Genomic DNA, 27996 nt, shown 5'->3' on the forward strand with positions numbered 1-27996 from the left:
TTTTATGGGTGGATAACATTGAAGAATTATGACCTGACCTAGGCGTCAGGTTTTCCTGTCTAGCATCGTGATTTAGTGAAACAAAGAGTGGTTACTGTGTAATACTGTGCACGTTGCTGATGACTTTCAGTGTTTATGATACTCTCATAATTTGAGTGTTGCTCAGTGATAAAATGTTGATTTCATTTATAGGTCCTTGGTCAAGGAGAACAGTGGAAAGGTGGGGACGGAATTAATAGTATTGGAGGGGGCCAAAAAGTGAGATTAATGAAAGAAGTCATGGAACATTATGCCGATCAAGAGGATCTGGTTGTCTTGTTTACTGAATGGTAAGAGGAATAACCTATGGATTTTTAAGTCCATATTAAATGATTTTAAAAAAGAGTTGACATTCATATTTGTAGGTTATATATGAAATTATTTTATTCACAAGGAATGATTGTTTTAAAAAGTGGGTTTTACTCGTAATTATAAAACCATGGCCTGACATAGTTATGTAATATGATCAAATTTGATGAGTTACCATAAACTCCAGTGAGAAAACACAGCATGAGCTAACATTTTTGTAAAATTCATCTTTTAATCTTGACTTGAGGTGGAGCAAAAATCATGTTGAGCTTTTCTTTGAGGATAGTAACTCAAGGGTTTCTGGTCAACCAGGAGGAACTAGATCATGTAACATTATAAATGAGAAATAAAACCTATGTTTATTAAAAGAGAAGAAACCTTTTCAATAAATATCTTTTTGTCTATGACTTCACTTTCCTTCTACTTAATTTGGAGTGTCCACTGTCTTTTTTACTTTTTTCTTACATGTTTTTAATGATGTCAAGTTGTCATGAATTATTAGTGGTTGCCATCTTCTTTCCTCCATTTCTGTACTTTCTTTTAATTTTTTTGTTTTGGTCATTGATTGCTCATTTTAAATCCCCTAGCATTTTCTCCTCTAACTTGGGAAAGTTTCTTTATATCTCTCCCTCGATTTGAAAATTCATACCCACAGATTATTGCAGATGGAAATAAGAGCAATGCTTTTTGTGCAAATGTGTAAATAAGAAAGGCATAAATTTTGAAGTGAAAATAGACATAATGAAGTCCCAGTGCCATCAACACTTAAAAGTTTTGCAGGGGTCCATATACTTGTGTCTTAAGAATTTCCATAATGTCTCCTAGGAAAAAAATAAAATTCTGCTTATAATTCCCTATTCTTGCAGCATGAGAGGTGGTATAGCTGGTGTTAGCTTGTGTACTGGGGATTTTTCTACAGAATTTATTATTATGTATATATTTTTTATCCTTGGAAAAAGAGTAGAAATCTCATAGTAACTGTTTAGATTAAGTATTGAGTATGTTTTGGTTTAAAATTACTGTGAATTTCAAACAACCATTGTGGCCAGCTTGAACTTGCCACATGTACATTTTGATTTTGGCTTTGAGGCAAATTCTCCTTGTAAAAGTTACCACATATGACTCAGTAATGGTTTTAGATTCCCAAGCCTCTGTTTGTGTTTTGGGAAAAACTTCTTTCCCTCTAGCTTTACCCTCCAATCCTGTTCCCGCTCCTTCTCCCCCCCTCTAAGATTTAGCCTTGGGAGAAACTGGTTTAAGAAGGGGCCAGGGCCGGCCCCGTGGCTTGGCGGTTAGGTGCGCGCGCTGTGCTGCCGGCGGCCCGGGTTCGGATCCCGGGTGCGCATCCCGGGTGTGCACCGACGCGCCGCTCCTCTGGCCATGCTGGGGCCGCGTCCCACATGCGGCAACTGGAGGGATGTGCAGCTATGACAGGCAACTATCTGCTGGGGCTTTGGGGGAAAAATAAATAAATAAAATCTTTAAAAAAAAAAAAGAAGACTACTTGAGATTGCGTTTGTTTATTTAGATGATACTTTAAGACTCAGCTTGACAAAAAAGACAGCATAAAATTTTAATGGAAGGCCCAGTGTGTGCTGGGCACTGTTAGTGTTTGAGATATATCTGTGACCCAAACAGACAAACTTTCTGACAACTTCCTCTGTAAGAACAGTCAGCTAACTGAAAATGTGCATGCCTAACTCAGCCAAGCCCTTGTTTAAGAAGAAACATTAACATTTTCTCCATTATCATCCACCTCTTTCCTCCTGGAAAAACCTAGGGGTGATGAGAAAGTAACCAAGGTAAAGAGGGATGGGCAAATGAGAGCTTTTTTGCCCTCCTATGTGTTTTTAAACAATACCCTTTTAAAAAACTATTGTGTACAGAATGATCAATACAGTTGAAAATTTTGGGTAATCTAAGGTCTGGGAGAAATGAATTAGACTGTTTATAAATTATTTGAAATAGGATACCCAGTCTGTAACAAAATTGCTAATCTCCTAATTAAGCTTACCTCTGGTCAAGGCTAGAATTGAGAATATATTAATTTTCATAAATCAAACAAATTCCTATTTCTTATGTGATTTTTTTTAAGGACAATTCAACTGTAATAATTAGTTTTATGGATGCATAGGTCACTAGTATATAAAAAAATACAAAGATTTATGGACTTAATGGTTTAGATAGGCTTTTTAAAAAAAATTTTTATTTATTTATTTTTTCCCCCCAAAGCCCCAGTAGATAGTTGTATGTCATAGTTGCACAGCCTTCTAATTGCTGTATGTGGGACGCGGCCTCAGCATGGCCGGAGAAGCGGTGCGTCAGTGCATGCCCAGGATCCAAACCTGGGCCGCTAGCAGCGGAGTGCATGCACTTAACCACTAAGCCATGGGGCCGGCCCTAGATAGGCTTTTGTAAAAACAGTTTTATAGAGGTATAATTTGTATACCATGACGTACACTCATTTTAAGTATCAAGTTCAATAATTTTTAGTAAATTTACAGAGTTGTGCAATTATCATCACTACTCAATTTCTGAACAGTTCCAGTACCCCAAAATGAGCCCTTGTGCTCATTTAGGGAGGCCTTTGTGAATTAGTTTGGAAACAATTTTATAACATTGCTTCCATGAGAATATGTATTTTAAACTGACTTTTGGATGAACATTTAAAATTAGAGACTGGTTGTTTATAAATATACTCTGTAAGGTAAGATTTATCATATTTAATTTAGATAAAAATAAGTATTTGGCAAGGGTTTGAGTTCTTCTCCAAACAAAATGAAAACTGAAGCTCTCCATATGAGAAAATACCACAAACTTTTTTTCAAGTTATTTCGTACTGCAGCGTGAGAGTATGTATGTGTTTTATTGCAATTAAGATAATTTGTAAAGCTGACAATCTCCCCTTGATTAGAGCAACTACCTGTCAATATAATAAATTTGATGACTTTTATTTTTTTTTTTATTTTTTTTATTTTTAAAGATTTTATTTATTCAGTTTTTCCCCCCAAAGCCCCAGTAGATAGTTGTATGTCATAGGTTCACATCCTTCTAGTTGCTGTACGTGGGACTCGGCCTCACGTTGGACGGAGAAGTGGTGCCTCGGGGCGCGCCCAGGATCCGAACCCGGGCCGCCAGCATCAGAGCGCATGCACTTAACCGCTAAGCCACAGAGCCGGCCCAATTTGATGACTTTTAATGGGGGAAGTATAATGAGTTCTTTTGAAATAAGCTCATAAAGATTTTGGGGACAAATATTGTAACTTGATAGCTGCAGATTCCCTTATGGAGAAAAATTATTCCATAATGATTTTATAATTCACCTTCATCAAGGTAACTGAGCATTTGAATTTTATAATAAGATACTTTGCATTACTTTTAGAATTAGCTTGTAAAGCGTGTATTTCTTTTACTTTAGTCACATTGAAGACAGTTGGTCAGACCTAATTGTTGTTATATCGTGACCAGTTTTTTTTTATTTTTAAGAATAATATGTAGGCTGATATGTAACAAAAAGTGTTTGTGTTAGTGCGAGTAAATTAGATGCATACTGAATACCCTCACAAGCTTCTTCTGTGCTGGGTATGTAAAATATAAACCAGCAGAGTCCAGACCCTAAAATAAGCATGTTTTGGAAAACTTTTGGGTATCAGGTAAAAAAAAAAAACAACTTTGTTTTATTCTTTTTCTTTCTTTCTTTCTTTCTTTTTTTTTTGGGTGAAGAAGATTGGCCCTGAGCTAACATCTGTTGCCTATCTTCCTCTTTTAGCTGAGGAAGATTAGCCCTGAGCTAACATCTGTGCCCACCTTCCTCTGTTTTGTGCATGGGAGTCTGCCACAGCATGGCTTGATAAGCGTTGCATAGGTCCATGCTTGGGATCCGAACCTGCGAACCCCGGGCCACCGAAGCGGAGCGTGCACACTTAACCACTGCGCCACTGCGCCAGCCCATATTCTTTTTCTTTTAGACTTAAGAAAATTCTTTAGAAGAAAATTAGTTAGAAATAAAGTCAGTGCAATTAATTGAGTTTGAATTTGGACTGAGCAGAAATTTACATTTTTAGGTGGCATTGAATATAATGCCATTAATCAGGATGCAAGTGTGCTTATTTTGAAAGTCTCCCAATATATGAAATATTTGAAAGACATATTCAGTGGTGGTTATTGGCCTGACCAAAAGGAACATTTCCTCTATGAAAATATCTACCCAAGGATTCTGGTAGGTAGAAACTCCCAGGTTCGTTATTTGTTTAAAGATGATTAACTATATGACTTTGAGGTAAGATAAAGGAATTGACTTTGCAGTTTATAGGCTCTTGCTAACTAATGGTAGCAGTAAGGAAGACTGAATTTAAAAAACTCGAATGGTAGTCAGTGTTACAGTGCAAAAGTTGGTATAGAATTAAGATGAATGTAAAGTGAAGCCATTATTTTAGTAGTTTTCTAGGTGGCCCTGGTTTGGGAGATTGATCCAGGATAAATAAACCCCGGCCAGAAACTGAGGGATACTCTGAGTCACACAAATCTCTGCTGTTAGCGTGTGTGCCTTATCATTTTGATTGTATATTGCTGGCTTGTATTCACTTATCACCTTGAATTGTTATTGTTTGTATATTCCAGACGGTGAAGCAGGGGCTGTATCTGATTTGCATATTGTCAGGGTGAATAGCAAGGAACCAGTAACTATTAGGTAACAGTAAATTACATTAAAAGAGGGAGAAACAGATCTTGCAAGAGGGAGAAACGTGGTGGATGCTTTGAAACTATTTTTAAAGATTGTTTTATCGGGGCCGGTGTGGTGGCGCAGTGGTTAAGTGCACACCTCCGCTTTGGCGGCCTGAGGTTCGGATCCCGGGCGCGCACCGTCGCACTGCTTGTCAAGCCATGCTGTGGCGGCATCCCATATAAAGTGGAGGAAGATAGGCACAGATGTTAGCCCAAGGCCGGTCTTCCTCAGCAAAAAGAGGAGGATTGGCAGATGTTAGCTCAGGACTGATCTTTCTTACACACACACAAAATAGATTGTTTTCCTTCATTCATTTGGAGACATAAAATGACTTGTAAAGGCCGGAAAGCATTGAAATTTTCTAAATTTCAAAGATTGAAATTATTAAAACAATTGGATTTTGATTAGAAACCGTGAAAATGATGCTGTTGCTTCTGATCTTTCATGTCAGCCAATGTTTGTTTCTTTTGGCTTCTAATTATATATAATTTTGCTGAAAATATGAGATGGGTGAGCAGATTTTTCACTGTGCATTCAGTATACATGTCTTGAGCACAAACTGTGACCCAGGCATAGAATTTAACACTACAGAAAAAGAAAGAAATGTAGATCCCACCTTCAAGGAATTTGCATAGTATACTAATTCTGCAAACAAAACTGAACAAACCTAATTTGGAAGAAAAATGTATGTCTTCAAAAAACTTGAATGTTGGCATAATCTCTTTAGAATCATTTACTTAGAAAATTGTGAAATATTATGTTTTATTGGGTCATTTTTCTAATTGTGAAAATATTTTTATGATTTTGTTGCTATTGTTGTAAGAAATGTAATTTATGTGTATTAATTCTATAGGTGACCGGATCCTATCCTATTTATATTCTTCAAAATAAATATTTTATACCTCCCGTAACTCAGGTTACATACCCAGTATGCCTTTATTTTATACTGTCTTACATAGTTTATTCAGAAGACAGAGTAAAAATTTTCTGAAAGCAAAGCTTTTCAAGTACAATGGCTATAATTTTAACTAACTATGGCAGATTTATTTGATGGACTCCTCCTTCCTGGCAGTGATGACAATTTCAGTGTGCAGACACACAAAGAACCTAGTCATTAGCAGCAGACAACATTTCATTACATTAGTATGAAGGAAAGCCAAACACATCAGAGTTCTTTATTTCTGTATTGCTTTTTTCTTTTTCCTTTTTTTGGAGGAAAAATTGAAATCGTTACCTGTCACTTAAGTATACCACACTGCCTTCTGCCTCATACAGAATAGTATGAAATATGTTTAGAAAGTATGTAGGAAATGAGTGACGTTTATTTTTTCAGATTGTTCAGGTGTTCCTGTTAATATTTGCTGAGTGTATTAGTGGGGTGTTGGGATGAGGAATAAGCAGACTGCATACAAAAGCAGCATTGAGTGTTTATATATATGTCTGGACTGATACCTGGTCCTCTGGCATGGCGTTAATTTGTCTGAATATTTTATGATTTTATGTGTGTGTGTACATATACACATTTATACATATGTGTGTGTGTGTGTATATATATATATTTCCCAAAACAGATCAGCTACTCCTTGAATTTTGTTCTTTTGAGTAAACACGTATTAAGTATCTATTATGTGCAAAATATGGTGCTAGCTGATGTGGCTGGATGGAGGGGTGCTGACTGGAGGCACCCAGTCAGGGTGCAGGCAAGAAATCTTGCCTTCTGGGTACATTTGTCTATCCATAGCTTTGTATATGTTGTGTTTGTCATATTGTAGCTACGTAAAAATAAATGCTGGGGATTAAAAAAAACAGTTTCTTTATTTCTTCATTGACTCTATGAATACTTACTGTGCACTAAGTATATGTCAGATTTGAAAGTACTAATGTTGCAGAGATCAAACCTAACTATCATTTTAAAACTAGAGGAAGGTTTTTATTTGAAATTAACCATCTGCTACTTTATTTTATAAATAAAGAGACTGGCCCAGAAACAGTAAGTGATGGTGACTCATGGTCCACAGATAGCCAGCAGCTTGAGCCATTGGCTGTTTGGCCATCGTTCTCTCCTTGGCTGCCCTTCTCTGCTAGGTCCTCTCTGCTAACTCCAGCACCAGGCTACCCTCAGAAAAGTGTCTGGAGAAAATGACCCTCCAGCTAGGCAGTGACGCAGTGACTCCTACCTCTACCCAGCCTCAGTGAGAATTTTGTATTCAGGAAAAAATTATAAACTATTTGGAGGAAAGTCCTCCTCTACTAATATTTAGTTTTTAAAATAGTACCCACTTTATACGAGCTAATTTCTTCCTTTTCTTCCATAATTTCTACAATAAATTTAATCATTTCCACTGTGATTTTATCGTAATTTATTCTGCAGATTTGACTGGGTGGACATTTCACCTGTTTTTTTGGGGGGATTCCATAGTATTAGTTTGTGGTATTAATTATCTGTGGAAATATAGATATCTATTTAAGGTGAAGACATGATTAAAGACAGAATTATCAGGTGTGTTGCTACTTGTGTGCTTCAGTTTCATTAGACTTGAAGCTTTTAAACACTAGCTGCTAATAGTTTGGATGATTATAACTTTTGGCTTAAGTTTATATCAGTGACGGTGAAGAGAGTGTTGGATTGGGGAGGAACAAATAAAAAAAATTAAGGAACACTTCTGTTGCTTTCTGTTCTGGCTACTTGTACCTTTTACTTCTTATTGAGACTTGGGATTCATTTATTCATTCTTTGTTCAGCAAGTATTTGTTGACTGTCTTCAAAATACAACAAATACAAGGCTAGGGGAATTCACAGATGAATAAAGAACGTGGATCTGGCTTGTGAGGGATGAATATGCAGTCTCCTGTGAGATAGGCACTCCCAGCATGAAGAGCAGAAAATAAAATGCTCCATGAAAGGGGAGAGGAAAAGAGCTATGGGAGTTAAGAGGAAGGAAACAGTCTTTATATTTATGTTGATCAAGTGAGGTTTGTAGAGGAGTTAACATTCAAAATGGGCCTTGAAGGTGAATGGTTTGGATCTGACTGGGAAAAGATGTGCTAAACGGGTGAAGCATCCTGAGTAAAGACGCAGATGGCAGATCAAATAATTCAGTTTGGCTTCAGAATAAGCTGTTTAATGGAAAGTTGTTGATGTGAGGGTGATTCATTTAGACTTGATTCTGTGGGCCAGTGGTTGGTATACTGTGGTCCAGCCCACTGCCTGGTTTTGTAAATAGTTTTATTGGAATACAACTGTGCTCATTGGTTTACGTTTAGCCTATGGCTGCCTTGGCACCACAACAGCAGAGCTGAGTTGTGACAGAGACCGTATTACCCTCAAAGCCTGAAGTAGTATTTTCTGTAAAAGGCTGGATTGTAAATGTTTGCTGAGTCCTGCTTTAGACCATAGTTGAGGACCACTGATCCAGTCTGGACACCAGCATAGAATGGTTTTCAGGAGAGTTTGTCAGACAGTCCTTACTAGAAGTGGGGGGAAGGGGGAATGCCCCGTGGTGCAGCAGTTAAGTGCGCGCGCTCTGCTTTGGGGGCCCAGGGTTTGGATCCCGGGCGTGCACCAACGCACCACTTGTCAAGCCATTCTCTGGTGGCGTCCCATATAAAGTAGAGGAAGGTGGGCATGGATGTTAGCACAGGGCCAGTCTTCCTCAGCAAAAAGAGGAGGATTAGCAGATGTTAGCTCAGGGCTGATCTTCCTCACACACACACAAAAAAAGAAGTGAGGAGGGGATAAGTAATGTGGAGGCTTGTAGGGTTTTTGAATTAATCTTATCCAGTGTCTTCTAGTGGGAGTGGAGAGGATTTGAATGCTAAATAGATCACATAGATGGAATCAATAGGGTTTGGTGAAAGATTCGATGAGAGAGACCATGGAAACGGAGCAAGCAAGGCTGAATGCAAGATTTCAGCTTGGGTGACTGTATGGTTGGTGGTGCCACAAAAACACGGAACACAGAAGGACAAACGCTTGTAAAAGTTTAAATGACCTGTTGGAGATAGAACACTGACATAGGTCTGGTAGAGGATTCAGTGTGACTACATAAGGGGGAACCTTATGGTTTTTGCAGGACCCAGGAATATTTACCACAGTTAACAGTGGAAAGTTTTATTTTATTCTTCATCTTTAAATGGATCAAATTCTTATGAGAATTATTTTTATGACTGTTGTGCATATTTGAAAAAATTTGACTATTTGGTTGTTGTGGCCAAAGTAATTTTAAGTAGAAAAACTTTCTTGACCTTTGAAAAGTTTTAAATTGGTTCAAAGAACTTTTCTAAAGTACTTAAACACAGAAATAACAATGGCACTAGAATAAAATGGGAAACTTTCAGCAACCTTAGATTTTTATTCAAAGTCAAATTCTCATTTGGATTATGTGAAGATAATTTTTGCCTTTACATTTTGCTTTAAAATAATTGCTTTTTGTTATAAAGGTAATGCATGCTTATAAAATACTAAATTATAAAAGTAAAAGTTGCCACAACTCCTCCTTTTTGAGCTGTTGACCTCTATTAATAGTTTGAGATATACTCTGTAGCAGCTGTGTCCTTCCCCAGGGTTACAAAGACAGAAAACATTCACTTTCCAAATGTGCATTTACGACTTTGAATACGTGATGCTACCTGGAAAATTTCTGAATCAGTTTGGCCCAAGTCTGCAATCATATGATTCTCTGACATAATAAGCTCTTTTTTTCTATCTCTAGACAGTGTGTTGGGGTTCGTCTGCTACTTGCCTGGTAGCCTCTGTCTCAGAGAGTTTGGTTTATTTGCCTCATCCCCTCATGGCTCAATTACCCATGAAGCTAGTCTTATTTCCCAATCTTCAATATTAAAAAAATTTTGTCAACAACTAGTAGTCTTGAGAAAAATCCTCTGTTAGAAAAGATAGGATTATCTTAGGAGGCAGAAATCTAAAGTCATACTGAGGAAATCAGTTGTACTTGTTTATAAGAAAAAGAGAAACTTGATATATTTTTGTAAAAATTATTTTGTGAAGTGAGATTAATTCAGTTTTTTAAATAAACAAGAAGGGAAAAGTTTGTTTGAGGTTTTAGTCAGAAAAAGTTTATTCTGATTTAAAATTTATCTTAAAACATATGTGTATCTGGCTAAAAATAAGATTATTTTAAACTACAGATTGTTTTAAACTTAAGAGGGAGTTTTCCTCCTGCCTCTCCCTTTTCTTTAGTCCCTATCTTCTAGTAGTCCCTATCTTCTAGTAGCAATAACGTTAATTTTTGTTAACTTTATCGAGTGCTTACAATGTGCCATATATTGTTCTTAATTTTTAAGTTTTTTACAATAACTTGATGAGATAGGTACTACTTTCTCCCCCATTTTATACATAAACTGAAGCATAAAGAGTTTAAGTAACTAACTTGTCTAAGGTTACTCAGATAGCAAGTGGCAGAGCTGGAATTAGAAACCCAATTGGCAGACTTCAAATTGTATGCCCTGATCGCTTTATGATTATGTTATTCGTAGTATTAACAGTTTCTCGCCTATTGATCTTGGAAAAGAGAAAAAACTATGTACCAAAGTGTATCTGTATAGATATGTTTTAATTTTGAAGTGTTATTTTTGTAACTGAAATAAAAACAAATGATAAAATTTAAACCCTCTAGAACAATTTAAAATAAAAAGAAATAGTCTATCTTTTTGATCCCAACCCTTTTTTTAAAAAAATTGGCTAGGCACAATTACTGAATTTAGTTGTACATCAGCAACATTTTAATCTTCATTTTTTTTTTTTTTTTTTTTTTTTTTTTGGTGAGGGTGTGTATATCAAGTATTTTTTACTCATAAAGTGTCGTTCACCATGAAGGGGAAAGAAAGAGAGGAAGCAGAGGGCAGACAACTTCCTTTTTAAAGCCCAGGACAGACAGAGATTACAGGAGCACACCATTGGACAGACTTAGTCGTGTGGCCACATGTAGCTCCAGAGTAGTCTTTTGCAGGATGGCCATGTGCCCAGTTAACAGGGGGGATTCCATTATTAAAATAAAGGTGTGGCAATGTACATGGGGGTCAGTTAGCATCTCTGCCACAACTATGAACTTATACTATTCTTGTTAAAGTAATTTTAAACAATTTCATTTTTTCTTTTTTTTTATTGTGAGGAGATCAGTCCTGTGCTAACATCTGCCAATCCTCCTCTTTTTTTGCTGAGGAAGACTGGCCCTGGACTAACATCCGTGCCCATCTTCCTCCACTTTATATGGGACGCCGCCACAGCATGGTCTGCCAAGCATTGCGTCGGTGCGCGCCCGGAATCCGAACCAGCAAACCCTGGGCTGCTGCAGTGAAGTGCATGCACTTAACTGCTTGCACCACTGGGCCAGCCCCTTAACTTTTTTTTTTTTTTGGTGAGGAAGATTAGCCCTGAGCTAAAATCCGTTGCCAATCCTCCTCTTTTTGCTGAGGAAGATTGGCCCTGGGCTAACATCTGTGCCCATCTTCCTCTACTTTATATGTGGGATGCCTGCCACAGTATGGCTTGAGAAGCAGTGCATAGGTCCACGCCTGGGATCCGAACCTGCGAACCCTATGCCGCTGAAGCAGAGCGTGGAAACTTAACCACTACACCACCGGGCCAGCCCCTACTTGTTTCACTTTTATAGAGATGAGCAATAGTGTGTTTTATTTTGATAAAATACTTCATATATAGAAAGCAATTAAATGTTGCCTGATGCATTACTACTATCCTAGCGTATTAACAAGTTCCTCAAGAGCAAGTCTGCCTCGGGAAGGCATGGAGAGCAGCCTCCTTACTCCTCCGTTCAGATATCACAGCTGTGCATCGGGACTGTGGACTATTAGGAAGACCTGGTGCTGAATTCAGGAGCATTCGTTTGCTTTTATTGTTTGCCACCTGGCTGTTAAGTCATTAAATTATCATCTTGGGAAACCCTTGGTCCTTGAGGTACTCTGATGTAAAAAAAAAAAGATGCAAAAGAATTTGTGGTTGTAGCAAGAATAGAGAACGTATTGCAGAGTGGAAACAGTGTGGTAGTGGCTTTTCCACTTTATATTTTGTTAAGTCATTGTGATTCTGTGAATGAACTATGAAGAGTGAAGTCGCTAGAAAAATCAATGAAACTATAGACATTAAATTATAGTGTCAATTTTTACAATTCTTTTTTTCAAATTTATTGAGCTTTAAAAAGATGTTTTTGTCTATATACTTTTATTTTAGGATTTCAGGCTAAATAGTGATTCAAATATAAATTTATATTGATGACATTTAGTAGTTGAACACACTTTGTCAAAGATAATGAAATCTTCAGAAATTATAATAGATGGGTACAAATTAAATTGAAACATTAGGCAGTTACAGTGTCAACTTCTGTCAATGATTGTGTCTGTATTAAGTTATATAGCAAGTTACTGACTTTTCAACATTTAAACACTGTTTTAGAATTTTGATTTTGGGGAATAAGTGATTATTGAAAAAAATTTTAAGACTAATACTAAAAAAAAGCTGTCTTTTATTTGGACTTCACTTGCCAATGTAATGTAAACACTAATAATTTAATACAGTCTATATAATTTAAGTTGAGGGAAACTTGTTTGGTGTACTGTGTAAATAGTTGCTATTAATCTGTGTTGGAGTCTATATTCTGAATTTTATTAGAAACTGTTTCTTGGTTTATGTGCTTAAATTCAGACAGGTATATTTTAAAACTTCTTTGTTCCCTCATTAAACAGCTTTGATGTCATATTTGCTGGTGGTCCAGAAGAAGTTCTAAAAAAGTTCCAAAAGTCAAACCATAAAGTGGTCTTTGCAGCAGATGGAATTCTGTGGCCAGATAAAAAACTAACAGAGAAGTATCCCATCGTGCATATTGGGAAACGCTACCTGAATTCGGGAGGTAGGTAAGATGCTGGCAGAAAAGTTTAATGCAAGTCATAGTAAATTATAAATATTGATGAAACAACCTTTTTTTGTATGTATAATTGTAGAATGAAGTTTTAAATAACCATTATCTTCTTACTACTGTGGAAAAATTGTATCAGTTTAAAATCCACATTGCATCTTATAGTTGACAAAGCATTTTCCCATATATTATGCCATGTGATGCTCTTAACAATAGGCACTGTGTTAATTGTTTCCACATTATAAGTGAGAAAACCCATGTCCCCCAAATTTAAGTGACTTCTCTAAAGACATTCAGTTGTTAAAGGAAAAACAGCATGGATTTGTGTCTTCTGATTATAGTTTAATTGAGAATTTTCTGTCTATAGAATAATAGATTTACTAAGTTCCCTTACTTAGGAAAAAGTGCAATCTGCAATCATGTCGCTTTAAAAAATAGGCATTACTTAATTTTATCTATATTTTAAATATATTGGAGTAATGAATGATTTGTCTTGCAATCACTAGTCAAAAAGATTCAATATTAAGTATCTGGGTATACTTAAAGTGCTGCATTAGCTATGCCACCATGGATTAAAATAACAAATTATCACATTTCCCCCCTCCCTTCAAAAAGTAAAATACAGTTTGACTTTGGATGTTATTATGTCTCCAAAATGTTTTCCCTAGACTGAGATTAATGTAAACATATGGTCAGAAGACATAACCAAATAGGATGGGGGAAATGTGAGAGAAACAAGTTGGGTGGAAATTGCAAGCCACACTGGGAAAACAGATTTTTTTGGGTGATTTCCATGTATATCACTGATACTGCTCAGGCTAGTTCAAATAAGTGCTCCCTGAAGTAGCAGCATAGCATGTCTGGATCCTAGGCTTTGCTCAGCCACTTATGGCAATGAAACCTTCAGCAAGTAATTTACTTTCTCAGTGAGGTGCCTCAATCCCAGCTCTGTTCACCTGCACTTTATTTCAGCATCCCATTCCCAGAGTTGTGCCTTGGAACTTTGTCAGCCCATGTGAATATTGCACTTCTGAAACCATAGCTTCTGGTTTGTACTGCCTAGTTTTAGCTCACTTTTCCTCTCCATCGCAATGTATCTACAGTTCATGGTTTTTGGGATCTCTTGACCATTTTATTTTTTCCTCATCTATCCACCACCTTTGGATTTCATTTCGGTGTTCAAGTCAGAGCCTAAGGTTTCTCGTATTGGGCACTGTGCCCTCATTGTCTTAGTGGTCTCCCCCTCTTAGATTTCCAGGTCATGCACTGGCAATGCCTCTGCCTGGGAGGGCTGCCCGCTCTGGACTTCTCTGTCTGAGCACAGACAAGTGCTGGATTGAACTGTGAACTGGTGCTGCTTCTGCCTCCAAACTGTCAGGCCGTCAGTCACACATGGCTGATTTTTTTTAACTTATCCTAAGTCCTAGGTAGTTTAAAAACCGTTTAGCTGTGGAACTCTGGGATAAGTTTTATTTTATATTTATTAATTTTTCCAAACGTGACATGCATAGTGAAATAGCTTAGGTAAATTCATCTAGGTGGTAATATATCTACTCAGCAAACTAAATTTCAGATGGATGCATAGTACTATGAAAACAGCAAAAAACTACCAATGATTGCCTTTATGAGCGAGTTTAATTAAGGAAAAGGTGTTTATACGTGGGAAAGAGATCATACAAGGACATCAAAACCTCATGCTTATGCTTTCTGTAGTCAAAATAATTAAAGAGATGGTAGAAAATTTAAATATAGTCAATAAAAGTTTATGTAATTTCATGAGTGATAGATTTAGAGGACATGAGTTTTATTTGTGGGTGTACCATTTAGTTTAAAAAAATCTTTATCGTGGAGAGTAAACTTGTTTCCTTATGAGGAAAATTTAAGAATATTAGAAACTTTATTGTTTTGAAATAATATGGCAGTTTAATAGAAAAATATAAATTATATAAAATATATATCACATACTATGAAAATAGATGTAATTCCTTTTCATTTTTATAGGCTGTGTGAGATTTATAAAAAGGATGAGGAAACATAATTTTTGAAAAACAATAATATAAACCATTGGGAAAAGTCATGTGTCACTATTTGGATCTATTTTTAATTGCAAAAGATTGGTCATAGAAATTAAAAAGTGCATTATTTTTCAGTGTTTTAGGATTTTTCTATTTGGCAAAAATAACAGAAATGAACAGTGATTGATGTAGTCATGTTCATTTTGTCTTATTTTCTCTAGGCAACAGTAATAGTTCTGGACCTATTTCTTTTAATTCTTTTATTCCTATGAGAAAATTTTAATTTTGAGGATAAAAATGTAAGTTTCCTTTCATTTCACAGGAGTAAAATTGGTCCCTTTAAAAGTATTGCATGTCATTGAAACAGCACAGCTGGGCTGCATTTCTGAAATTCGGAGGAAGACTCAAACAGGGGAAAAATGATCCTGTTGTCTGTGTCTTTTATAGACAACTGTTACTGGCAAATTTAATGCTTATGCTCTGAGGCCAAGGGGAACAATCCAATTTTAGACTTCCTTTCTCCAGACTGTGACACACAAAACCTAGCCAGAAAATGGTTTAGCAGGCACAGTAATGACTACCTCAAGTAAAGGAAAAATTCCCAAAATGTCCTAGATATAAAATTTCTTTGGGATGTTTGCAGTCAATGACAAATCCAACATTCCTTTGATTGTGTTAGCGTCTCTGGCACTGACATTAAAACCACTGTAGTAGAGATTTTCTTTTTTCAGAAACAGTGAATCCTCTATGAAGGATTCAAGAAGAGCATTTTAGAAGGTCAGAAAGAAAATTCTTCTGTCTTATTCTATTCTTTTCCTAGTAACTCTTTTTCCCTTAGGAACCGTGGAAAATATTAGTTCCGTTCTTGTGTCAATTAATTTTGGGAATGTGTTTATTCAAAGAGTGTTTGATTTGCAATTCATAGTCAGGTTCACCCTATTATAGTTTATATATAAAACAAAGGACACTCAAACTCATATTTCTCTCTTGGTGAGCTGTGAAATTCCAGCCTAAGGATTTGGCCTAATGGCTTTATAGCTCTATGCAACTGGTCAATGGAATTAACGCAGATACGAGTTTTGGTCTTTGAATACTAAATCCTCTCTTCTGTCTCTGTTGTATTGCAGGATTTATTGGTTATGCTCCGTATATCAACCGTATAGTTCAACAGTGGAATCTCCAGGATAATGATGATGATCAGCTGTTTTACACTAAAATTTACATTAATCCACTGAAGAGGGTATGTAATAGCTCCAATTTTCAGTGACCTCTTTATTTAAGATGGTTATTGGAGCTCCAGCCTTGATATCCATATTCTGGGCTGTTAAGAGGCAGAATAGTAAATAAGAGACCATTTCAAGTTGTGTCACCTCTCTTTGTATAGCATACTTAGAAGTCTCACAAAACACTTTCTCATACTTTTCTTTGACTAGAACATATTTATGTGGCTATATATACAACGCAAAGGAAATTTTGTTCTTTATTTCAAGCATATGTGTCCTACTAAAAATCTGAGTTCTGTTGTCAAGGAGGGGAATGTTGAGGACAATGGCACCTGCGTAGGCCTGAGAGCGAATACTCCTGAGATTGATTTAAATGAAACTTTGGAGAAAAGTAAAACCAAAGTTCTCTAATTCAAGAGTATTTTTAGTATATTTACCTAATATAAGTTAATGTTTCATAAATTTACTATATATACCTGATACAGTTCTAAAATTTACTGAATTGTGTATTTGTGGGTATTGTCATTAGGAAACATAAGATTATTTTAAAATATATTCTACAGCGAGTTTGAAACTATAGCTGTTTCTGTTTCTTAAATACATGTCATCTAAGTATTTTCATTAGACACTTAATATTTAAGAAACTTCATTCTTGTTTTTTTGTTGAGGAAGATTGGCCCTGAGCTAACATCTGTTGCCAATCTTCCTCTTGTTATTTGAGGAAGGTTGTCCCTGAGCTAACGTCTGTGCCCATCTTCCCCCATTTTGTATGTGGGACGCTGCTGCAGCATGGCTTGATGAGCTGTGTGTAGGTCTGCGCCTGGGACCCGAACCTGCGAACCTTGGGCCACCAAAGCAGAGCACAGAAACTTAACCACTATGCCACCAGGCCAGCCCCTGAAACTTCCTTCTTAAAATGTTTATTTTTCCTCATCTCCGTTTTTTACTTTCCTTCTTGTGTACCTGACACAGCAAGCCTAAGGACTTGGTCTCTCATCTGGGAGGAGAAACGTGCTCTTGACATGAGTGCTGGCCATGCAGCATGATGCCTGTCTTCTTTTAGTGTGATTCAGCTGTGAAAGTGCTCTGAGTCTTTCTTGGTTGTCTCTGCTTTAGGACACTTCCTCTGAAATCTCACTGCTGAGTTTGTAATATTTCTAGTTGTATAAATCCCGTTTGTTTCTCTCTAAGCATAAGATTTTATCTGGTTAGCATGTGTCTTAGTCTGCTTTGTCTGCCATAACAAAATACCACAGACTGGGTGGCTTGAACAACAGACATTTATCTTCTCACAGTTCTGGAGGCTGGGGTCCGAGATCAGGGTGCCAGTATGGTCAGGTCCTGGTGAGAGCTCTCTTCCTGGCTTGTAGACAGCAGTCACCTTTTTGCTGTTTCCTCACCTGGTGGAGAGAGAGAGAGTAAACTCTCTGATGTCTCTTATAAGGGCACTAATCCCATCATGAGGGCCCCAATCTCATGACCTTAGTTTAACCCTAATTAACTCCCAAAGACCTCATTTCCAAATACCGTCACTTTGGGGGTTAGGGCTTTAACATATGAATTTGAGGGGGAACATAAACATTCAGTCTATAACAGCAGGCAAAGACAATTTTAGGAATATTATTATGACAGAGCAATGTAGCTGAAAAACAGGTGCATTGTAAAGCAGGTTAATCGTTAAGATTAGGTTGATTAATTACAAACCTATTCAGCAGTCAGACAGGGGGGTTATGCTGCAGTAGTAACCCCCAGCCTCAACAGCTTAACACAACAGAGGTTTATTTCTCCTGCTACATGTCCATTATAGGTCAGCAGGGAGTTGCTGCTTATTGTGGTCACTTGGGGACCCTGGCTGATGGGTCATGTGCCAGAGGGAAAGAGCACACTTAGAGTCTCGAACTGGCAATTACATGCTCCAAGTTGGAAGCAATTCATTTTACCTCTGCTAACAATTCACTGGTCAGAAGGAGCCAAAAGGTGGAGAAGTAGAGATATTGAGAGAACAGCTTGAATGCTGTACCATACCCTTTATCCTCCAAGTTCATCAACTATAAAATTACATTCTTTCTGTCTTTCTGAAGGATATTGCTGGAATAATTTACATATAGGATCTTTAAATTTCCTCCCAAAACAAACTATATTAACATGATAGTGTTATTTGCTATTTTTGTTGTCATTTTCAATTCTATTCTATTCTTATTTTTAGGAAGCTATTAACATCACATTGGATCACAAATGCAAAATTTTCCAGACCTTAAATGGAGCTGTAGGTATGCTTCCTGAATACCAGATTGCTGGTGTGTACAAATGAACACCTGTGTTTTCAACTGTCTTTCCTTTGTTATATCCATTTTGAGTCTGTGACTAGGTTTGCCATGTAGATATTGTAACTATTAAAAAATATTAGATTTGAGCTTAGCTTGCTATAGTTAAATACATTCAGTTAAAATCATTTCCTAGGACTACTGCAAAAAAGATAAGCTTCTGGCCTTAGGTACCTAGAATTTAGTGTCTCATCATCTGGGGACTGCAGATTTATGTATGAATTAATTACACCTCATTTTTACACATTTTTCAGTGTAAGTGCTTTGTATTGTGGATTACCCAGGAGTATTAGAGTATTTTAAGCTAGCTGAAAGGTAGCTGGTAACTAGGCTACCACTGTGGAATGTGTGTGTGTGTGTGTGTGTGTGCATGCATGCATGCATGTACGTATGCCTGTGTGTGTTTTCCTATATAGACATATATCTTGATAAAAATGTATGAATACATTAAAATAAAAATACATTAATTGATTAATACATTAAAAATTAAAAATACATTGCAATGCAATACAATTCTTCAAGTCAGTTCATACAGTAAAAAGATTCTCAGAATGGAAAGTGTTTAGTTTGGAGTGCTCAGGAAACATGAGGAAAGGAACCTAAAAGCAAAAAAAAAACTGTTTCTGCTCCCGTCTGACTTGTGTGCTCCTGGAATTTGCATTAGGTCTGATTTTCAAGAACTGGAAATACTATCGGTGGTGGCCAATTGTAGAAACTTTGCTTATGCCTGGCAGAGTTCTATTAGCCATACATATACTGCTGTTATCTTCATAATAACCTTGAAAGTCAGGCAAGGATCTCATTTCACAGATGAATAAATTGAGACAGTAGTTTAACTGGTCACATCACTATCAAGAGGCAGAGGCAGGATTGCAAAGAGGCTTTCCTTCCAGCAGACACACCTGTGGTTTAGTACCTTAGTTACTGGTGCCAGGTTGGAGTAAGTGAGGCACTCAGACTCTGTCTGTGCCAGTGCTAGCCTTCGTTTTGGGTACCTGCGGACTTGGAGTAGGCAGAGTTTCTAAAAGTGCTGCAGCACCTGAGATAGTATGCGTGAGAAATTTTGTAACAACAAGATATGTATATGTATAGATAAACTATATAGATAGATACATATATATGTACATGTAAATACACACACATTTTAGATGACTAAAACCTGTGTTTTCTTTTTAACCCAGATGAAGTTGTTTTGAAATTTGAAAATGGTAAAGCCAGAGCCAAGAATGTATTTTATGAAACATTACCAGTGGTGATTAATGGAAATGGACCCACCAAGGTGAGTCACAGTGACTTTTCCCTGTTTGCTTATTTCTGGGAGATGGACTATGGAGAAATATGTAGAATGTCCTCTTCTTCTTTTTGAATATCTTTAAGAGGCTTTATTTTGGTGCCAACAATTTACTAGCTTTATCTTTTATACCGTATATTATCTGGTTTCATTCAGATTAATCAAACTGATGATTTTTCCTCAGCAGAGTAGTAACTTTTCATTCTATTTGTAACACATTTCACTTACGTGTTTAATAGTAACAGCTAACTTGAGAATGAGCCACATTGCCCTCATACAGGGAATCCTGTCTGAGTAGGAAATGTTGAGGTCATTAGGGATCATTTGTTTCACCTGAGTCACCATTTTCTTTTTTTTTTTGGTGAGGAAGATCACCCTGAGCTAACATCCATGCCAATCCTCCTCTTTTTGCTGAGGAAGACTGACCCTGGGATAACATCCGTGCCCATCTTCCTCCACTTTATATGGGGCGCCGCCACAGCATGGCTTGACAAGCGGTGTGTCGATGCGCACCCGGGATCCGAACCCGGGCCGCCAGCAGCGGAGCACGCGCGCTTAACCACTATGCCACGGGGCTGGCCCCTCACCATTTTCTAAGTTAACAACTTTGCTAAGATTGAGGTATAACTGTATGGCCAGAAAGCTTCCTCTTGCATTTTATACCAAGGGTGATCATTTATAGTTGACGAAGACTTAATTTGACTAATGAAATTTTGGATGCTTTTCTGTATCAAATGTGTATAATCGAGCCTGCTGAAAATGTTATTGACTGCAAAATTTATAGATAAGTTTGTATTGCTTTATCCAGTCGAAATGGAACATGAATTGTATACAGTCATCTGTTGCTTAATGACGGGGATGCGTTGTGAGAAATGCGTCATTAGGTGATTTCATCATTCTGCAACATCGTAGAGTGTACTTACACAAACCTAGATAGTCTGGCCTACTGCCCACCTGGGCTATATGCTACTAGTCTTACGGGACCACCATTGTATATACAGCCCGTCATTGACTGAATGTCATTATATGGCACATGACTGTATATATTTATGTGTTTAGTAATACTGTGCCTAAAACAATGTTCTAAGATACTGAGATGCCTGGTTTACTCATAAGTACCTAGAAAAGAGATTAACAGGTAGATTTGCATTGTGGGAAGAGAGGATAAGGAGATGTAGTCTGCTGTTTCATAGGAGTGAGTAGTCTGAATTCCAATAAAAGCTGTATACATGGAAAAAAATTCAGGGGAAAGCCCACATTGGCAGCTTCTCCACCATCAAACTGGAACATTCCCCTTCTTCTGGCTGTTCTTTCCACCTTGCTTTTCATCCCATTCCTGCCTCCTACGGAGCAGTCTTCTCATGTGCTCTCCTTTCTCTAATCAATTTTCCCAGCTCTCTTCTCTCCTTCTCATCAGCATTTTAAAGACCCTCAAGTCTTTCCCATCCTATAAACAGAACAAAACCTGAGCCAACACAAACTGAAACGTCCTCCTCAATCCACATTGCCTTCCAGCCTGCCTGTCTTCTCTCCTCCTCTTCACAGCCAAACTGCTTTGAAGTAGAGTAGCACCACTGTTCCCCTTCCCGCCACACCAAGGAGTGTTCCTGTCAAGGTCTCTTGTGACATTCTCGTTGGGTAAGTAGACACTCATCAGCTACTTCACCCAAAGATATGTTTGACCATGTCGATCCCATTTGGTCCTACTTGAAATACTCTTTCCTTTTGTTTCCATGGTGCTCTGCTGGTTTATCTACAGATTTTCTGGCCTTTCCTCTTCAATTTCTCTTTTCCTCTCTTTCTTTTTTTAACATACATTTTTAAAATTTAACGCTTGGTGTGTATGGAGGTCGGAGAGTTAAGCCTCTTCCTTTATTGTTTTAGTTAAGTGTTCCACAGCGATCCACGGAGGCCTCTTCCTTTTCTCTTCTACACACATTTCTTGAGTGATTTGCTTTCTTCCTGTCAGCAAATCCTCTCCTAATGCTGCTGATTTTCACGTCCTTGCTGTAGCTCCTTTATCTTTCTTGAGCTCCAGGTCTGAAGACCCACTTGGTAGATTTCTTCGTGTGTCATGGAAGACCCAGAGTTCAAGACCTGCAGTTCTGCCTCCTTTTCATCAGTTGGTTACCCAGAACTGGGGTTTTGTTTTGGCTGTGGTTGCTTCCCACTCCAATCCAAGAGCTCTCCTTTCTAACTCCTGTGCAGGGTGGTTTATCTAATTTTCTCAGTGCCCAAAGCAACTTCCTTACTTCAGGCTACCTGCAACCTCTCACCAGTAGCAGCCGCCCACCAGCAGCTTGGATCTGGAGTATTCTGCGGAAGCAGAAACCCGATCACATCACTCACCTGTGTAATTCCCTCCACTGATGTAGGTATGCAGTTCCAAATTCTCAACTTGTCTTGAAGGCATTTTTAAAATTTTACTCCTGCTTTAGTGATAGCCAGTCTACCACCCCATCCACTCCCCCACTCCTGACCCAACAAACATCCACACGCACATTTCTCATACTCCATCGCTCTCTCCCTCAGCTCCTGCCATCCTGAGGGACTTGCAGCTTCACAAAAATTTCGTATTTCCTCTGTCTGCAAGTCTTGTGTACTTGCATTTCACTCACTCTGGAATTCCTGCCCTGGTTCCAACCCGCTGTATCCCTACCTGCTAAGTCCTGCTCATCTTTAGGTGTCAGCTTAGTCTTTACTCCTCAGGTCACCTGCATGCTTTTATAATATCTGGAACTTTCTCCGTCACACTACGTACCATGCGCCAGATGGGATGGAAATTACGTGTCTTTTTCTCTTCCTTATTTCCTGGGCCTTTAGCCTAAGAATTACAGAAATGATATCTATCCTGTTGACTTTTGTTTCCCCAGGGTCCAGCACGTGTGTAGCATATGTTAGCCTTTCGATAAATCATAATTGAATGTCAGAGTCTATAAACAATCTAATGACCTAGAATTATTCTTGGGAGTGGTAAGGCAGGCTTGTTTCTGGCAGGGAAAAAGTCATAAAATTGCTGTGGGTCGTCGTAACTGTCCTTGAGCAGATTTGATAAATGGGCACATTTTGCCTGTGAAGCCCTTACAGTGTGTAAATGTGTGTGTGTGTGTGTACATACGTGCGCGTGCACAAGCGAGCATGCTTGCAGTTTCTGTTTTAGCCCTCCATCTGACACCCTTGGTGCCAGTCAGGCAAGCGCTTATACAACCAGACGTCTCCTGTAACTACATAGTGTGCTGTTTCTCCTTGGTAATGTAATATTTTAATCAAATTTAAATGTTTTTAAAGAGGGAGCTTGGTCCGGAGAATCTAGCTATTGTGAGTAAGGCCTGATGTTTCGTGATTTCAAAGTGATCAATTCGTTCCAAATTCCCGGGATAACGCTCACTGGAGTTTTACTAAGTGACTAAAGGACTTCTCACAGGAAAAGGAGCACTAATCCTTGATCTCTTAGAGAGACCTGTGTGGACTAAGAAATTTTAAGTCTTCTAGGACACAGTCTCAGTTTAGGCTGTCTCTGTTTCTGGCCTTTCGAGCAGTCTAATGATCCTGTTATATTTTCTTTGATGTGATCCTATTTAGTCTATCTTCCTATGATTCTGTTTACAGAATTACACACACATTTACACACTGTAAGGGCTTCACAGACAAAATGTGCCTGTTTATCAAATTTTCTCAAGGACAGTTACGATGACCCATGGCAATTTTATGACTTTTTTGCCCTGCCGGAAAAAAATCTGCCTTACCACTCCCAAGAATAATTCTAGGTCATTAGATTGTTTATAGACTCTGACATTCAATTATGATTTATTGAAAGGCTGATATATACTATACACGTGCAACCAAAACTGAAGTTTATTATTATAAAAATTATATTTGGTATAATACAAAAATTTGAGAAAAGATTATATAAATAAGCATTCAACTAATGCTTATACTTTATTTAATAATATTATATTAAAGTTAGATAGAGGCACATGAATATACCACATTTTCCCCTGTGTCCAGGCTAATGGGGAAAGAAAGCAGATTGTTCTTTCCATACAAATTTTCTTTTAACCTTCATAAAAGGTGAAAGGATTTTTTATATGAGCTTTTGTAAGTTAATTTTACTTGTTATTTTATTTAGCAAGGGATGATTATAATGTCCATAGTTTTGAGACATAATATTGAACTAAAATGATATAATATGTAATTCATTTCTTAGTTTAAAAACATACACATAATCTGTAAATAAGTGTGTTTATTGACCAAAGTATATAAAGATGAGGTTTTTTTTTTTTTTTTTTTTTGTGAGGGAGATCGGCCCTGAGCTAACATCTGCCAATCCTCCTCTTTTTGCTGAGGAAGACTAGCCGTGGGCTAACATCCATGCCCATCTTCCTCCACTTTATATGGGACGCCGCCACAGCATGGTTTGCCAAGCAGTGCGTCAGTGCGTGCCCAGGATCCAAACCGGCGAACCCCGGGCCGCCGCAGTGGAGCACGCGCACTTAACCACTTGCGCTACTGGGCAGGCCCCCTAAAGATGAGTTTATTTCTTATTTACTTTCTCCAAATCTCATGCTATTAGGAAGAATAATTTTTAAATTATAAGTAATTTAAAAAATCACTTATAATCCCACTACTCTCCCGTATTGTTTTCATTCATAGCTGCTTTCAGTTTTTATGTCCTTTCAGTACATATCTATCAAGATTCATATTTTTCATTTGCTTTCATAATGGTGTGTAAACAGTTTCATGTTTTTTAATTAACATTTTTATTTGAAATATGTCTGTGTCTATTCTAATAATTATTCTCTTACTGGTCTAGATACAATATAATATAAATTAGTTTTTAGATAGAAACTATGATTTCTGTTTTGAAGCTTTACTTTTTATTCCTGAAGCTTATTTATTGTTAGTAACTGATCATAAGATGCTTATTTTAATACATAACCTTTTCTTTTAAATATCAGATAATATACATCTCAAGGTAATCATTATGATATTGGTGGTATTTTTATACAAACAGAAGTTAGAAGAAGATCAAATCACCTAATTTGCACATGAAAACAAATCATTTCTGAAACTAATTTGATTTGCAATAAAAGTTAGGGATCTTAATTTTTTGCATAAAAACCACAATGCTAGAGTCACTATAACCTTGAATAATTGAATGATTTGAAAAAGAAAGAAAGGAGAAAGAAAAAAATTGGTTGGAAAAGTTTCTCTGCCAATGAAATGACATCATCCTTGGAAACATTTTGGTATTGTGAAAAAGAACCATCAGGAAAGAACTACCACCTGGTAGCTGGGACTGCCGAGAACAGCCCAACCGCGTTAACTAGTCTTCTGCACTTTCCAGAGCTGCCAGCATGGATGTCTGCAGTGTTTAATGAAGAGAACAGATGTGATGCAGGGTGGGGGTGGTGGATAAGCTATGCCTATGTGGTGAGAGATCTAAAAGAGGGAGGTTTCCAGTCAAAAGTAATGTTTTTAAAATATCTTAATTATCTATGAAAATTGAATTAAGGCTAAAAAGTAGAAAGCAGAAAAGTTACAAAGTAAAACTTTAATTTTGAAAACTAAAAGTAATGCAGTTTATGCTCTAACCTTTTAAAAAATATTAATCATTTTAATATTCACATAAGGATTCTAATAGACTGATCAATAATTCATGAAATAAATATTTAATTTTTTATAAGATTTCTGAGATAAGGGAAGTACCAGTCTTTATATATAGATGAGTATTTTAGATATGGCCAACTATTTGGGGGTTTTTTTTCTTCTTTAAAAAAAATTATTTCCCAGAATATTTTAGATAAAACTGTGTATTTTCTACTAGGCTTTTTAAAAATCCCTTTTAGAAATAATACATAATGAAGTATCCGTTTTCACATAAATCTCTTTATTTTCTTCCTTCAAAACCCTAATCTTGTATAGAACATGAATGATTAATGTTTGCATTTGTAATTTGACAACAGTAAAATTTTTGTTTTTATTATAGAAACAAAAATATTTATTTCTATAAAAAATATTTGTTTTTGTCTTTTCTTTTTTTTTTTTTTTTTTGAGGAAGATCAGCCCTGAGCTAACATCCATGCTAATCCTCCGCTTTTTGCTGAGGAAGACCGGCTCTGAGCTAACATCCACTGCCAATCCTCCTCCTTCCCCCCCACCCCCAAAGCCCCAGTAGATAGTTGTATGTCATAGTTGCACGTCCTTCTAGTTGCTGTATGTGGGACGCGGCCTCAGCATGGCCAGAGAAGTGGTGCGTCGGTGCGCGCCTGGGATCCGAACCCCAGCCGCCAGTAGTGGAGCGCACGCACTTAACTGTTAAGCCACGGGGCCGGCCCAAAAAAATATTTGTTTTTATTATATTTTGTTTTTATTAAAATGACCGCATTGACTCTTGAAATGTATTAATGAATGCCGTAACTACATATTTCCTGCCTTGTAATTTGTTTCCTGAATTATAATATAGTTCAAAAGAAATGTGAGTTACTTGTCCATGTCGTCTGGTTGTTATACAGATTAAGTGAAACTATGTCTACAATATCTGTATTACACAAAGATTTTCCCATTGTAATTAATGCTGTACTTGTTTTAACAGCATCTTTTCAGTTCCATACAATAGAAATATCTGGATGGAATCTCAAATATTTGGGAGGAATCTCGTAAAATAGTATTAGACTAATCTACCTCAACTGTTCTATATCTTATGATCTCTTCGAGGGTCTTAAGAAGCTAGAAAAATCCTCTTGGCACTTCCGTACATTTTGACTATCATATTTAATGGATAGGCATTTTTTTCTTTTGAGTTTATCTCACCTTTCCAATGAAAAGTTGATGGTTATATAAGCATAATGAGGATTATAGATGCTTCCTTTTAATAGTAATATAAAGTCACAGCCACAGCTGGTTTGGTACATCTTCACTGTCTTGAGGTGAAATAATAAGTTTGTGAAAATAAATAATAAAAAAATAAACTATAAATGTTCATACTGCTACAGGTATTAACACTGCAGTAGAAAGTAATTTTTTTAAACCAGATTGGAAGAATTTTCCTAAAGATATTCAAACTCTAGGGATATTCAAGATTTGTTTGAGGACTTAGAACATATAGTGCTTACCTCTCTCCTCCATCCGTCTTCACTCATCCTCTCCCCTACCCAAAACATACACGAGGACACAGATTTTACAGTAAAATGAATGCCAATAGATGCTTAAGGAGAAGGGGAGAAAAGTCACAAAGGAGATCCTCTGAGGATCTGAAAGGGGTAGATGGGGAAGCAATATCGTACTTTAGTTTATTGTTGATAGGATTTGTGAGGTGGCTGTAATTAGGAGCTTGTTCTAGATCTCTTTTAATCTGAAAGCTTTCTTTTCCTGAAGTCAGTGCCCCTGAATCACTGCCCAGAAGCCTAGTTTATAGTAGGTAGCATAGTTTAGAGTCTTTTGGCGATAAACTTTGTACAGTATTTGTTTTGTGTGGTATCGTTAGTAAGAGGTCACACTGCCACTGCCCAATTAAGTGTCTGTGCTGAGCCTTTAAAAATATTTATCTTATTATTAAATTACTGTTAACATGACTGCTTATTGTGTTGTTTTTGCCAGTAAGTCTCATTAGCCCAATTAAAACTGTGTTTTTGCAACTATGACATACAACTATCTACTGGGGCTTTGGGGGAAAAAAAAAAAAAGGAGGAGGATTGGCAATAGATGTTAGCTCAGAGCCGGTCTTCCTCAGCAAAAAGAGGAGGATTAGCACGGATGTTAGCTCAGGGCTGATCTCCCTCACAAAAACAAAAACAAAAACAAAAACAAAAACAACAAAAAAAACTATGTGTTTCATTGTTTGACACATTTTCCTAATTGTGTTTTCTGGTATTATTCATTATACAATGAAATAAATGACCTTTATGACTTTATGTGTTTTTTGGCATTTCTAGACAAAATTTGCCCTACTTTATGACTCATAGTCTGGAGATAACTTTGTTCAATATATACCTCTAGGTGATAAATATTAGTAGAATTATTAAACGAATGTACCCAGTTTACACATTTATAGAATGAAAGTGATACCGAACCTCTTAATCTCAAGTTTGTGTGCAGGACGTACAACAAGCCAATCACTGGGACACTGGTGCTTGAGGGGGGAGAAAGGTTTATTTGAATTGACCAAAACAAGAAGGCAGGAG

General features: G+C 37.1%; 1 protein-coding gene across 4 annotated transcripts in view; it reads left to right on the forward strand.

The window, feature by feature from the left end:
* The window catches only part of PLOD2 (procollagen-lysine,2-oxoglutarate 5-dioxygenase 2), a 91198-nt gene that overhangs the window by 40430 nt on the left and 22772 nt on the right, over positions 1 to 27996 (forward strand). For 2 of the 4 annotated variants that reach the window (XM_087430423.1, XM_087430424.1), the window contains exons 3-7: positions 193 to 329; positions 12791 to 12954; positions 16103 to 16215; positions 18405 to 18495; positions 19704 to 19801. In XM_087430423.1, coding sequence (XP_087286549.1) covers positions 193 to 329; positions 12791 to 12954; positions 16103 to 16215; positions 18405 to 18495; positions 19704 to 19801 — 603 coding nt within the window. The remainder of the gene's footprint in view (positions 1 to 192; positions 330 to 12790; positions 12955 to 16102; positions 16216 to 18404; positions 18496 to 19703; positions 19802 to 27996) is intronic. The other 2 variants (XM_004419277.3, XM_004419278.2) reach the window with 1 other exon arrangement.

Source organism: Ceratotherium simum, chromosome 5 (assembly GCF_057802395.1).
Source record: "Ceratotherium simum simum isolate JZ-2026a chromosome 5, ASM5780239v1, whole genome shotgun sequence".
NCBI classification, from domain to species: domain Eukaryota; kingdom Metazoa; phylum Chordata; class Mammalia; order Perissodactyla; family Rhinocerotidae; genus Ceratotherium; species Ceratotherium simum.